The 15088-nt window shown below is 40.2% G+C and overlaps 1 protein-coding gene across 27 annotated transcripts in view; it reads left to right on the forward strand.

Moving 5' to 3' along the window:
* NEB (nebulin) overlaps positions 1-15088 on the forward strand; it is a 210797-nt gene that overhangs the window by 124609 nt on the left and 71100 nt on the right. For all 27 annotated transcript variants that reach the window (XM_066281248.1, XM_066281221.1, XM_066281230.1 and 24 more), the window contains 17 exons: positions 310-414; positions 4233-4337; positions 4438-4749; positions 5474-5578; positions 6476-6574; positions 6755-6856; positions 6938-7045; positions 7608-7919; positions 9265-9369; positions 9479-9583; positions 10821-10928; positions 11726-11833; positions 11933-12046; positions 12431-12628; positions 13011-13115; positions 13834-13938; positions 14026-14130. In XM_066281248.1, the coding sequence (XP_066137345.1) occupies positions 310-414; positions 4233-4337; positions 4438-4749; positions 5474-5578; positions 6476-6574; positions 6755-6856; positions 6938-7045; positions 7608-7919; positions 9265-9369; positions 9479-9583; positions 10821-10928; positions 11726-11833; positions 11933-12046; positions 12431-12628; positions 13011-13115; positions 13834-13938; positions 14026-14130 (2301 nt within the window). The remainder of the gene's footprint in view (positions 1-309; positions 415-4232; positions 4338-4437; positions 4750-5473; positions 5579-6475; positions 6575-6754; positions 6857-6937; positions 7046-7607; positions 7920-9264; positions 9370-9478; positions 9584-10820; positions 10929-11725; positions 11834-11932; positions 12047-12430; positions 12629-13010; positions 13116-13833; positions 13939-14025; positions 14131-15088) is intronic.

A 15088-nucleotide genomic window follows, 5' to 3' on the forward strand; every position in this document is an offset into this window, starting at 1 on the left:
TGTCATAAATAAATGAAACAATTAACCTAGTAATTTAATAATAATAATATTGATGATAGCAAATATTTTAATAAGTAATGTTGACAGGGTTGTTTTATTACTACTTATTAATTTTAAACAAAAACTTAAAGATTAATAAAAGGTATAAATACCTTTGAGATTTCATATCAAGTTTGAGTAACTTACGTGAAAAAACTCTAGAAGTTTGTACCTTAATATGAAAAGATTTTGGATCAGAAAAATTGAAATTTATGCACTGAAACTAGCAAAATTACAAAGTGATTTACTTATCATTGGTTCTGTCCATAGCCAAAGTACAGAGAAGTTTGGGACAAGGATAAAACTTCGATCCATATAATGCCAGATACTCCAGAAATTAATCTCGCCAGAGCCAATGCTCTTAACGTGAGCAACGTAAGTACTGCAGCAGACTCCCTTTCTGTTTAAAAAGTCACTCAGTTGGTGCCGCAATATCATCACTGAAACTTGTCATAGCCAAGGGGCTGAAGACTGACCAGGGAGGCAGGGGAGACTCCTCCCATCAGCCCTGGACCAGGGAGGCAGGGGAGACTCCTCCCATCAGCCCCGGACCAGGGAGTCAGGGGAGACTCCTCCCATCAGCCCCAGGCCAGGAGTGACAAAGGAGCAGATCTCTGGCTCAGAGTCACTGGGCAGGTCAGTTACTGGTGAGCCAGTGTCAACATGATACAAGAGAGAGGGGAATAAGGATAAGAAAGATGAACAAGGAATGAAGCGACCCACAAACAAGAAAAAGGAATTAAGGACAGAGTCAGATGAACTCAAAACATGAGAATTCTTTGCAAAACCCTCCAAATTAATTTTAAAACCTGGATTATAGAATGTTTTAGGAGATTACAAATTACCAAAAATTGACCCCCAGAAAAAGAATAAAAACATATAGCAAGAAATTAAGAGGGTTGTTAAACACTTTCCTTTCTCTTCTCAAATGCCAGGGTCACCCACATGATTTCACAGAAGAATTCTTTCAAAACTACAAACCACTGTAGAGCCCAATAAAAGAAAAAAGTCATCACAATTACCAAAACTTGTCAAAATAGTTCCACAAGTGAAAGCTAGGAAGATCTTAAATAAAAAGTGAGCAAATCAGAGTCAGTTGTTCATAAATATATGACACAAATAACTAGGAATCATCTAGGAATTCCAGGAGGGCTCTATATTTAGAAACCTAATAATGTAGTAGAACAAAGGAAAAAAAGTCATATGCTCTCTTAATTAGATTTGAAAATGTAACAAAATTCAATCTGTTCTTATCCTGTAAAATCAAATATTAGGCAAGTAAAAATTAATGGACATTTTCTTGACATGACTAAAAAAATAAATCTCAAATCAAAGGTCAGGCTCATCCTCAGTAACTAAGCTTCCCAGTCAAGTAAAGATGCCCACTAACATTATCATTGCACTGAAAGGTCTAGCAGAGGAAGCTTCACATTTGATCCAAAATAAATAAGATAAGAGATAATTTTTTTAAAGAAAAAAGGCAAAATTTTCATTATTTTCAGAACAAATCATTATATGCCTGGGAGAAACAAGGGAATCAACATTAGAAATCTGTTAGATGAAATTAATTTAGCGCCTGACCAGGCGGTGGCACAGTGGATAGAGCATCAGACTGGGATGTGGAGGACCCAGATTTGAAACCTCGAGGTCGCCAGCTTGAGTGCAGGCTCATCTGGATTGAGCAAAGCTCACCAGCTTGGGCTCAAGGTCACTGGCTTGAGCAAGGGGTCACTCAGTCTGCTGTTGCCCCCTGGTCAAGGCACGTATGAGAAAGCAGTCAATGAACAACTAAGGTGCCGCAACGAAGAATTGATGCTTCTCATCTCCCTTTCTGTCTCTGTCCCTATCTGTCCCTCTCTCTGTCTCTGTCACACACACACACACACACACACACAAAGAAATTAATTTAGTTATGTGGCTAGCAGCACAATTCAGTGATGTTCAAAAAAGCACCACCTTTGTGGATCACAGAGGTTTCTTACATGTACAGTAAGACCTTAGGTACTTCCTGTACCTACCTTAGTACAGTTCACCATAGTTTGAATCTTTCAAAATACAATACATCTTTGTGAGAAAAAGAATGTGCCAAGCATCATTTCCTCACCATGTGCCAAACTGTGCACCATCAGCTCGATTATAATGAGCCACTTGGGAGCTCATTTTTTCCAGGGATTAGGGGGAAAACACACAAAATTTTAGGCCACTAAACACTGTTTTTGGATCAGAATCAGTAGTGTGGTGCAGTGCACTGAAAACTCTGGAAAGTCACATGTGCTCTCTGTCTGCATGATCAGTTTCTTAGCTAAAAATACCAGAACTCCACCATTGACATGATGACATAAGAAAGACTAATATTTGAAACCATGCCAGAAGTAAATTTGTTAACTTTAGATATTTAGATATTAATGAGAATGGCTTGCGTTTTGGAATAAATCAAACATCCCATTTGCATGTTAACCAAAATGAACATTTTCATTACACATGGTGTTATTATAATCTTTATATAACTTGCTACTTAAAATTCTTTTCATCATTTAGAAAGTGAAAAATTTTAGACTATTTGTATATAATTATATAGGTAACCAAGCATATTCATGTTAAATCAACTCATTTAATCTTCAAACTAACCACATAAGTAAAATATAATTATTTTGTTTTTATCAGATAGGAAAGTTAAGACTAAAAAAAAATAAGGAATTTGCCTATATTCTCAAAGTTAATAGATGAAGAAGCTCAGTCTCAAGACAGATTTTTTTTAGTTCAAATAAAAAATATATTTGACCACATAAGCAAACAAAAAATAAGACATAAGAAAAATAATAATGTAATAATATATGTAATAAATAATATATGTAATATATGTAATAAATAAAATAATATATGTAATAATATATGAAATAAATAAAAAACAAAAAAATTTAAAACAACATGTTTTAAATGACAAGTTTGCATTTAATATTCTCCAGTATAATAGATTTAAATGTGGGGGATGCTTTTTCTTTTGTATAGAAAACAAGTCAATTGTTAAAAGAGGACCCCAAATTAATACAAAAACTTGAATGAAAATTTCTACAAAACATATCAATACTTACAAACACAAAATTTATCTGAGCACTCACAGTTCAGATATGCAAAGGCCATGAAATGGTCAATAACTGAAATTTACCTCTCCTTTCTCCACTGTTCAAGATTCCATACTGATTGATATGCTTTTAAATTATACATTTAAATTATTATTTCTGAGTCTTTTTGACATTTTTAATAGAGTATGCCTATTTAAATATGAGTATATATTTTTAAAGTTATCTATGAACTAGTCACTCCCTTAATTAACTTCTCTTTACAAACAAAGAGACACTACATTTTTATTTATTTATTTATTTATTTATTTATTTATTTTTGTTTAGACAATTAATTTTAATGGGGTAACATTGATTAATTAGGATACATATATTCAGAGAAAACATCTCCAGGTCATTTTGACATTTGATTATGTTGCATATCCCTCACCCAAAGTCAAATTGTCTTCTGTCACCTTCTATTTGGTTTTCTTCGTGCTCTTCCCCTCCCACTACCTCCTTTCTCTCGTCCCTTCCCCTCCCCCTGGTAACCACCACACTCTTGTTCATGTCCCTGAGTCTCATTTTTAGAGATACTACATTTTTTAAAAAATGACTGATAACATCCAATTGTACTTCAGCAGGACTTAAAACAATCCCAAATAATATGCATCTTCAATCACATAAGATCTAGGAAACCATATTGGGGGAAGAAGGAACTCACAAATCTAAAATGTTTATACTTTTGAAGATTACAAAATTGAATTAACTTAAAATTTAAATAAGTTGAATTATTGAATTAAGGAAATTCCATAATAGCCCATTAATATCTGAACTTAAATTTCCCAAAGCTACCAATGTAAGAAGCAACTAAACTCTTTTACCTGAACCATAAACAACTACATCAAGGCTATGAATCAAATTAAAGGGAAAAAACTTTTGTTGAGCCGAAATATTGGGACTCCAGTCTCAGTTTTGAATTTCATCCCATGGTGCAGAATGTTTCTCTCACCTATTCTCTTTTCTTTAACTGGTTCTGGGACTTCAAAACTGTACCCCTCTGATAATAATTCTACGTGAGCACTTGGAGGTATTAGGAACTTTGAAGCTGGAATGACTCTTTGTTCTCTTCAGAAAATTTACCATGAAGGTTGGGATGAAATGAAGACGAGCTGTGACATACGGCTGGATGCTATCCCCATACAGGCTGCCAAGGCTTCCAGGGAGATCGCCAGTGATGTACGTATGGCTTGTTCAACTTCTCAGTGTTTTTAGCAGATGTCCTTGGTGCATCGAGAGTACCAGTTGCGATCCATCTGTTTTGTTTTTGCATCTCCAGTATAAATACAAGCTTGACCATGAGAAGCAGAAGGGCCACTATGTGGGCACCCTCACAGCCAGAGATGACAACAGGATCCGGTGGGCCCTCATAGCTGGCAAGGTTCAGAATGAAAGGGAGTACCGGCTGAATTGGGCCAAATGGAAGACAAAGTTCCAGAGCCCTGTGGACATGCTCTCTATCTTGCATGCTAAGAACTGCCAGACTCTGGTCAGCGACGTGGATTATCGCAACTACTTACATCAGTGGATATGCCTGCCCGACCAGAACGACGTGATCCAGGCCAGGAAAGCCTACGAACTGCAGAGCGATGTGAGTGGACACCTTGTGAGAGGTGCTCTTCTATAGGTTGCCAGGACTCCCAGAAAGTTTATGTCTTTAAGTCCTTGTAACGTAATTTCATGTCTTCATATAGCCAAGATTTGGGTTTTAGTCATACCTTATAGTTTGGTATCAAAATCACCAAAACCATAAATGATAGAGATTTTGTGTCAAGAAACGAATGGTAATGTGAATATAGTTCTTAACTGTTGCAGGATAAGGAGAAGTATGGTGAAAATATTTACAAATTCATAGAATGAAGCTCTGAATGTGCATTAGCCCTGACAACAATAACCTCTATCAAGCATCCCCAAACTATGGCCTGTGGGCCGCATGTGGCCCCCTGAGGCCATTTATCCGGCCCCCCGCCGCACTTCCAGAAGGGGCACCTCTTTCATTGGTGGTCAGTGAGAGAAGCACTGTATGTGGCGGCCCTCCAACTGTTTGAGGGACAGTGAACTTGCCCCTTGTGTAAAAAGTTTGGGGACCCCTGCGAGATGAATTGAAGTGAATTCCTTTTAAATAGAAAATATGTTTCTTAGTTTGTCATACCACCTGGCCTCCTAATTTTTCATACCACCTAAAATTACTTATGTTACCTGCCTGACTGCTTGAGTCTATCATTGTTAAATTGTAATTCTCCATCAGACCAATGGATAAAATAAACAGAACTGTGGCTACAGTTGCTGACTTCATCCCAACCTTGTTTTCACAGGCTATTTACAAGGCTGACTTGGAATGGTTGCGTGGGATTGGTTGGATGCCCCAGGATTCCGTTTCTGTCAATCATGCCAAATATGCTGGGGATATCTACAGTGAGGTATTCCTATGTTTTATCCTGCCATTCATTACATTTCCTAAAAGACTGAGAAAAAATACACAAACTGCCTGGCAGATGGTAGCGCAATGGACAGAGCATCAACCTGGAGTGCTGAGATGCCTAGTTCAAAATCCTCAGGTTGCCAGCTTGAGCGTGGACTCAGTTTGAGTACAGGGTAGCTAGTTTAAGCAAAGAGTCACTGGCTGTCCTTGAGCCTTTCCCCACCACTGTCAAGGCACATGCAAGAAGCAATTAATAAACAACTAAATTGAAGCGACTATGAATTTGAGGCTTCTCACTCTCTCCTCCCTTCCTCTCTCCCTCCCTTCCTGTCTCTCTATCTATATTAAAAAAAAACAACAACAAAAAAACCCCACAAAAACCCAAGCCAAAATTTAGTCATTCTTATCAACAATTTAAGCAATTTTAATTGCTGTCATTTAAGCCAGGCATACTTTTTTTTTTTCAAAATAATTCTGTACTGTTACTATGACACTATAGGACCACATCCATAACATAATATTTAGCATATTCATTGATGTTTGGAGTTGTAGATATAAAAAACATTTTTGGCAGCAATAGGAACATACTTGAGTGAAGTTTGTCCGGTTGAAAAATAATGTATTGAGTATTATGATACATATAATGTGTATAATGACACATTACATGACTTTGGGAGCTAAGAAAACCTGCTACTTTAAAATCTGTGGAAGATATAGGAAGCCAACCCATTTGTTAAAAAGTAAAATGCTGAGAAGAAAGATTGCCAAGAAGACACCATTCAAATATGGTGCTTTCTGCTTGTAGTAGAAAAGGATCTTTTTTTTTAGTATATCTTTTTCAGCTCACACAGGGCCAGTGGCTACAATTGTCTAAAAGATATTTTCTTTTCCATAGAATAAATATCGCACAAAAATTGAAACTCTGAACTTTACTCCTGTGGATGACAGAGTTGATTATGTGACAGCAAAACAAAGCAGTGAGATCCTAAATGATGTAAGTACATGACTGTTCTTCTAAAATGGCCCAATCATAAAGATGTCATTTCCAAAGCTTTTCCACCTGCTTACACACGGCATGCAATCATTGCCTGAACTACAGGTTGTAATCATTGAAATCATTTTACATTATGTTTTCCTAACATCCAGTAACTTACCCCTTGTCTCTTGTTTCCAGATTAAATACAGGAAAGACTGGAACGACACCAAATCAAAGTACACCCTCACGGAAACCCCGCTGCTGCACACGGCCCAGGAGGCTGCCCGGATACTGGACCAGGTATGGGTTAGACCCGTGCACGTCTTATCCCCCCATTCGGACTCCTCGGTTTAACCCTTTGCTGTGGCCTCTGTCTTCTAGCACCTCTACAAGGAGAGCTGGGAGAAACAAAAAGCTACAGGTTACCTTTTGCCTCCGGATGCTGTGCCGTTTGTTCATGCCCATCATTCTAGTGATGTTCAGAGCGAGGTAATTCATCCTGCCATGAGTGCACTCTGCAGACTGGACCCTGCCCGTGGGACTACCCAGTTATGTTGAGGCTTGGCGCGGGGGAGTGTCCCTTGTGGCCCAGCAAGCCTGGCCAGGCTGTGGGATGGTGGGAACACCTGCTCCTTCTGGCCCTTTGTCCGTGGGCTGTGAGAGTCCCCCCACATTGGCTTCTTTAAGGGCTATCCTTCGAGTTCTTTACTTTTTCTTTTTTATGTATTTTTTTTAGATTATCAACACAGTAAGTCTGGTTCATCCCCATCACCATCTTCAGTTTTTCTCCTATTTCCTGGCTTTTCTAAGATCTTGAGGCCTTCAGATAAAATAGTGTCAGAATTAGAAAGCACATGTCTTTTTTTTTTCATTTTTAAGTTGATATATTTTTAATATGTATTTTTTTCCAGTATTTTGTTATTTAATCTCATAGTGGGGATGTGTGACACAAAAAGCTGGGGGTGGGCTGAATTTACTGATATTCAAAGTCCCTTGTGCCCTGTGTGCTTAGCAAAGCTGATGGAATCACTGTGCTTCTTCTTCCCACCAGCTGAAATACAAAGCTGAACATGTAAAGCAGAAAGGCCACTATGTTGGTGTCCCAACCATGAGAGATGACCCTCACCTGGTGTGGTTTGAGCACGCGGGCCAGATTCAGAACGACAGACTATACAAACAGGGCTATCATAAAACAAAGGCCAAAATCAATATACCCGCTGACGCAGTGTCAGTGTTGACCGCCAAGCAGGGGCAGAGCCTTGTCAGTGATATTGATTACCGTAATTACCTGCACCAATGGACATGTCATCCTGACCAAAACGATGTGATCCAGGCAAGGAAAGCCTATGACCTACAGAGCGATGTAAGTGATTTTTGTTTCTTAATTAGCTACAAACATATGGTATAGTCTGAGAATTATTAAGTAGCATTCCAGAACCACCACCCTTTGACTTGGAGCCATAAATATTTAGTTTGCTTCCAGCAGGCACTGAAGCTGGACATGAAAAAGAGGAAGATCAGGAGCAGTGATTGAGTGACAGTGTTGCCCACTGGCTACCTTTCTGAATACATTTTAAAGTCAGTTATTTAAAAATCTGCTTTTGTACCATTGCATTGTTCCTCACTCACATTTACATGAAAAAATATCAACTGGTTTAGAATAATAATTGGCGTAGGTGGGAACTGAGATTGAGTTGGGATTTTGACAATCTTGCATGAAAGAATAATCAAGGCCCTGGGCGGGACCCATGCTTGCTTTGCCGGGTGTCTCATTCCTCAAGGCATTTATGAAGTTAGTTGCTCACAGGAATCAAAGCAAAAGGGACACAAAATACTGGCAGGCCGCAGGAGGGCCAGAATTTCTCGTGCAGAGCTTTGGTAAAGCCAGGGCAGAGAATATCACTAGGCCGCCACACACTGAGGCCTGCGTCAGGGTCTCTACCTGACAGCAGCAGTCTGTAGGAACAGAAACACGCTGCGCCAACACGCCGCGCAGGGCACCACGGAGCTAACCTTACAGGGCCTCCCCTCACTGCCCAAACAGGAACAGCAAGCAAAGACTGCCTGCCACGCAGGTGCCGAACTCGAGCCTCCCCCTCCCAGGTCGCTGCAGCAGAAAGACCACTGTGGAGCTGGACTCAGATTAGTGACACCGCTTCAGTCGGTGTGGGTGGGCTGCGAGAATCCAGGAGCAAACTGGGAAGTGGAGAGGCAGGCTTGACGGGAAGGTTGCCTCCCAGACCCTATAATACATCAGCATTTACTTATGTGATTTCCTTTATTCTAAATGGCCCATGTATTTCTTGATAACTAAATTTACTAAGTTCATCTAAAATTCCGCCTCCTTGTGAAACCCTTTGTTCAAGCTCCCAGAAGAAGATGCCGGCTCCGCCCTTACCTCCCAGGGTACTTGACCAGCCTTGCTCTCACCGCGCTTACCGCCCTCCACTCTGTAAAGGATTTCTCTCTGCACCTAGACCCCTTCTTAACACTTCTCCCTCAACGCACCTAGCACAGTACTTCATTCGTAGTAAGAAGTTCAAGAAATACGGCCCAGTTATACAGAGGAAATCACAACTGAATCAATGAGACAACAGCTATAGGAGACTGAACTCCTTTAAAAGCTGTAAAAAAAAAATTGTTTTTAATCTGCTGTCTGTAACCCTGTGTCTGGGTCATTTTTCATTCTGTCTCGCTTCCTGCTCTAGAATATCTACAAAGCTGACCTGGAGTGGCTCCGAGGCATCGGCTGGATCCCCCTAGATTCTGTGGAACACGTGCGGGTTACGAACAACCAAGAGCTGGTGAACCAGGTACACGAAGCCTGTTCTTCTTCCCTGACGCCTGCCCTCCTTCCCTGCCAAGTGGGGACAGGTACTCTGTAGGGCGAGACCTGCCTTCATCATCTCTATTTCTTTGCAGGTGAAATACAAGAAAGCTGCTCTTGACAACTATGCTAACTTTACAAGTGTGGTAGACCCTCCAGAGATTGTTTTGGCCAAGATTAACGCAGTCAATCAAAGTGATGTAAGTTTGCTTTGTGTATGATGAGGTACATTGACTAGGAGCTAGTGGTCTATCGTTGAACAGACTGGCTTATAAGAAAACTAGAAAGCCCAGCAGTCATACGAAATGACCGCTGTTCTAGATATTATAACTTGTAATTAAAATGATTTGTGCAAAGGTGTCTGCTAATTCAAACTGAATTACCCAGGGCAGGCGGCGAGGACGCCCCTTTGCTTACTGCCCCACAGGGTTTCCCCCTTCTACTTGCTTAATTGCTTAAAGTAGAGTGCAATGAAGGAAACCACTGGCGGTACATTTCTTAAGAGCCACCGCTAGCTCAATAAATAAAGGTGATTTAAATAATAAAATGTTAATTCACATGTCAAAGATCTCTTTGTATACAACATTTCTTGTGTAGATCTTTCCATCATTTTTAAGCTCGCCTTGCAGAGGACCATCAATTATTTTTAATTTTACGTCCGTTCTTTCACGAACTCTTTAACAGGCAACATAAAGTTGACCGTGTCCAAATGCAGGCTCAGGTAAAAAAATGCCAACACGCTTAAGCGTTTGGCCCTGAGACTTATTGATGGTCATAGCAAAGGCAAGTTTTACAGGAAATTGTCTACGTCTCAATTGAAACGGCAACCCTGTTTGAGACGGAGCCAAATCAATTCTTGGAATGACATGTATTTCACCTTTAGAGGAGCCAGTCAAAGACTTAGCTATTATGACATTTTTCAATTGGAGAACTTCTAGTCTTGTATCATTGCAAAGACCCCTTCTGGTGTTAAGATTTCTTAACAGCATAATAATTGCTCCAATCTTTAACCTCAATTTGTGAGGTAGCATGCCAGAAGGCGGGACTATTTGAATGCCATGGCAACTTCACCCCATTGGCTAGTACAGTTACGCAAGCAACCAATAAGCTATCGGCGACAAACAGACACTTAAGCTGCATATATATAAGATGAGGGGGCCAGGGGTTGTAAGATAATCTTTGGGAGAGAAAGTCTTACAAGTCACTAGCAGGTGGTACACTTAGTTGTACCCACTTTCAGTTAATATCCATATCCTTGCCCAAGTTATTTTATTGGCTTATCTGCAATGTACTGAAATTAGTCCCTTTTCATCTCTAGTCCATTAGTTGGTTTTAATCTCAAAATGTAGGCTGATTATTATCTTGCTAGGTAGATCTTATGAAACTTTAAACATACATTTTAGTAATGAAAGGTTTTGTTTTGGTTTTCCTCCTTAGATAAAATATAAAGAAACATTTAATAAATTAATAAAGGGCAAGTACATGTTTTCTCCAGAGACACCGTATATCACCCACTCCAAAGACATGGGGAAACTCTACAGTACTGTAAGTTCTGTCTTCTGCGATACAGCTTAGTTCCTCATTTTAAGCTCTTGTCAATATTCATATTCCTGGATGATTTTGTGAACAATCGAACTTATAAGGAGATTGATCTATTATTTTTATTGTTTTGAATCTTGTTTAGTGAAAGTAGCATATTATTCAGAGCACGTAGCTTTTATTCAGCTGGTACTTTTTGGGCTGCTACAATGAGTCAGGCACTGAAGAGGTAAAGCTCAAATGAGTCAAGCTGGTCAAGGGTTTATGGAAGCCAGAAGAACAGACATGCAAATAAAAGGATAATAATGTAGCAAGTGCTCTACCTGCTCTGGGTGCACACAGGCCCCAGCAACTACCCTCTGAGAAAAGACAGAAAAGGCTGGTCCCACTTCAGCAATCACCTACAGACACCTCCAGCCACTGAGTGGAGGACTTGCCCTCCAAATTTTAAGTCAGCTAATTTAAAGGACGTGTGTGTGTGTGTGTGTGTGTGTGTGTGGTGTGCATAAGTTTAACTTCAGTCGTAGACGATCTTCAGCGACTCTCTCCCTTGAAGCAAATTTGTTTTCACTTTTATTAGCACTCTAAATACAGTTGATCTCCATTATAAAATGCCTCAGAGTTTGTTGATTTCGTTTGCAACAAACCAAAAGACTCTCTACCTTGTTCTTAGGTAGGTACACTAACAGCTATAAAGATTTAAGCCATGCTTTTAAACATAAATATTTTACCTCGATTTTACCACTTTCTTTTTCATGGTATCTGGGAGCAAGCTTTTGTTGACACCCATTTCTTTGCTCCAGATCTTGTATAAAGGGGCCTGGGAGGGAACCAAGGCCTATGGCTATACCTTGGATGAGCGCTACATCCCCATCGTCGGAGCCAAAAACGCTGACTTTGTGAACAGTGAGGTCGGTAGGACTCTGTTCTCTCACAGATTTCAGCATCTTTATTGGGGAGCGAGGGCTGGTTAGCACCTCCCAGTGGTTCTCACTGTTCCCACTTCACAGCTTAAATACAAAGAGACGTATGAGAAGCAGAAGGGTCACTACCTGGCTGGAAAGGAAATCAGCGAGTTCCCTGCTGTGGTTCACAGTCTGGATTTCCAAAAGATGAGGAGTGCAGTAAGCAAAGTTCACTTTAATTTTATTTCTGCCCTGCCCTTTGGTTTGAGATCAGCTGGGGCGGGGTGGGGAGGGAGAAGCAAGTCCTGAGACTTTCCCCCGCCCCTGCAGCGAGCCTGTGTGGCTTGGATGGCTTTGGACTTCCCCTTCCCTCCCGCCCACACCACCAAACAGCCAGTGATGGCTCTGCATTTGACAAGGCCGCTGTTTACCCTGTGTTATAAAAGGATGGGAAATTTTTAAAAAGAGTATATTAAAGTATATTTGTTTAACCTTAGTCTATTCTAAAAGCATTGATCTATACTGGAGATAAAATTAAGAGATTGAGCCGAAGAATTTACATTTTCCTTTCTTATTTTTGTCTTTTTTTTTTTAATTCTTTAGTTGAACTACAGAAAAAATTACGAGGACACCAAAGCAAATATTCATATCCCCAATGACATGATGAACCACGTGCTGGCCAAACAGTGCCAGTACATCCTCAGTGACCTGGAGTACCGACACTACTTCCACCAGTGGACATCGCTTCCAGAAGAACCCAGCGTTATACGGGCCCGGAACGCACAGGAGATCTTGAGCGATGTATGTCTTCTCTGCAACTCGACTTAATCACAGGCTTCACCCAGCCCTGCCTTGGCTCCCCTACCCCCTAGGTTCTAATTAACCCTGCTGCTCTTCATTACAAACTGACATCTATAACCATTTTTTGGTGTAAGAAGTCCATCTGGACCATGGACACCTATGTTCAATATTTAGTTTGTTCAACACTAGACTAACACTTAGCTATTGCTTTCCTCCTAAGCTTCTTCAGGCCAGAGCATTAAAGACCCCTCAACTGTTGAGAAGCCCTCCCTATGACCACTAAGCACCAAGCACAGACAAGAGCTGATATGAAATCATCAAAACGTTCGATTGTAAATTCATTTGATACCTATTGTCTTTCACTGTTCCTTCTTTCTTGCAGAATGTGTATAAAGATGACTTGAATTGGCTGAAAGGCATTGGATGCTATGTTTGGGATACACCCCAGATCCTCCAAGCCAAGAAATCTTATGAACTCCAGAGTCAGGTGAGCCAGTCATTCTAAAAGGACTAATTCGCTATGGATTAATGGATTCTATGGTGCTGTCAGTGGCGTTTTGGCAAGGTTGTCCCTGAGCCCAGGTAGAGAAAGCTTTCTAACAGTGCATGATCAAAGGGAACCAGGATCCACTGCCCAGTAAGAACCTCTCCTAGTGCCCTGCTCTGATGTTGGGCTTTAGAGTTTGAGTCTCTCAATAATTTAAGGCATTAGACATTTCTAACAGAAAGTATCTGGAGGTGTTCCATAGTAAATGACTCTCAAGCATCGATACTTTAGTTGACCAGGTTAACTTATAGATAGTAGAATGCAAATGCATGCTTTGACCATAAATAGATAAGCTTTAAGGTTAAAAAATAGCTATTTGGAAAATTTCCCAGCATGTGGTTCAGCTCTGATAGGGCAGACTAACAGAATGTTGAAACTGAGGGGCTGCTGTCCAGGGCGGAGTATGGGCGTGGAAGAGACAATAAAATAAACAGGGGAACCTAAAAAAGATCCAGACCTCATTCTTGGTCAAGAGAAACTAATTAGTTTTGACAAATATACAAAACCCGCAGGACTATACAATAGTAGTCTCTCTGTTAGGATTAAAGCCAGAAACCCAGACTAAAAATAAGGGCACATCTAAGTTGGCACAAAGTGCTGACGCTGACGGCAGACCTGGATCTTACCATCTGAGATTGACTTTTGGTTTTCTTCACAGCTACAATACACGGCAGCAGGCAAAGAAAATTTCCAAAATTACAGTATGGTCACAGATACTCCAGTTTACGTGACTGCTCTCCAAAGCGGCATCAATGCCAGCGAGGTGCGTCCCTCTCGTCTTAACAAGCCATTATTTGTCTTTACATAATTTCAAACAGAAAAGAATAACCCATCTTTTTTTTTACTATAGGTGAGGTACAAAGAAAATTATCATCAGAATAAAGACAAATATACAACGGTACTAGAAACAGTGGATTATGACAGAACCAGGAATTTGAAGAATCTTTACAGCAGCGTGAGTTGAGCTTTCTTCCTCTTTCATTTGAGTTACCTTTCCACCCTTTTAGAGACCATAAGAAAATAAGGATAGGCACTTTACTCCCAAAGTTTCGTCCAGTTTTTTTTCCTGGACCTTCAAATTCCTACTTTATCTCCTAAATCCTCCTAGTTACAATCAGATGAGCCCCAGTTTGAATATTGCACTATTTCACCCAGTTGACACAAATTCAGCAATTTTTTCCATGTTGCAGGCAGCTCCCATCGAAGCTATTCTTTGTTGACCCTGAGCTTGCCTTCTCTGGCTTCTCTAGTGGCCGGGGGCCTGCTGATCGTCCAGGGCTCTCTTTCTTTCTTCTTCTGAATTGATTAATTCAACACACATTTTTAAACTTCATTTTGAAATAATTTGAGATTGACAAAAATGTTTCAAAAATAGTACATAGAATTCCTGCATAGTATTCTCTGTAGTACAATAATCAAAACAGGGAAATTAAAAATGGAAGAATGTTAATTACAGACTTTATCTAGATTTCACCAGGTTTTCCACTATGGTGCTTTCTGTTTTGGCTGCCAATCTAGATCCCACATTGCATTTAGTTTCCATGATTGCGCAGTCTCCTCTGATTGGTTCATTTCTCAAGGATCCTTTCCGTGTTCTTTTCTGATAGTGACACAATTGAAGAATACTGATTCGTTATTTTGTAGAATGACCCTCCTTTGGTTTTATATAATGTTTTCCCATGATTAGATTGAGAATATGCTTTTTTGGGCAAGAATAGCACAGCAGTGATGTGTCCTGCTCAGGGCCTCTCAGCAGGCCGTACAGGAGGTCAATAACTGAGGTTGACCTTCATCACTTGGTTAAGTTGCTCTCTGCTGAGCTGGTCCACTTATATGGTTACTATTTTTCCCTTCATTGTTAGTAAATGTCTTGGAGGAGATCCTTTGGGTCTATGCAAATATCCTGTTTCTCC

This window comes from Saccopteryx bilineata, chromosome 5 (assembly GCF_036850765.1).
Source record: "Saccopteryx bilineata isolate mSacBil1 chromosome 5, mSacBil1_pri_phased_curated, whole genome shotgun sequence".
NCBI classification, from domain to species: domain Eukaryota; kingdom Metazoa; phylum Chordata; class Mammalia; order Chiroptera; family Emballonuridae; genus Saccopteryx; species Saccopteryx bilineata.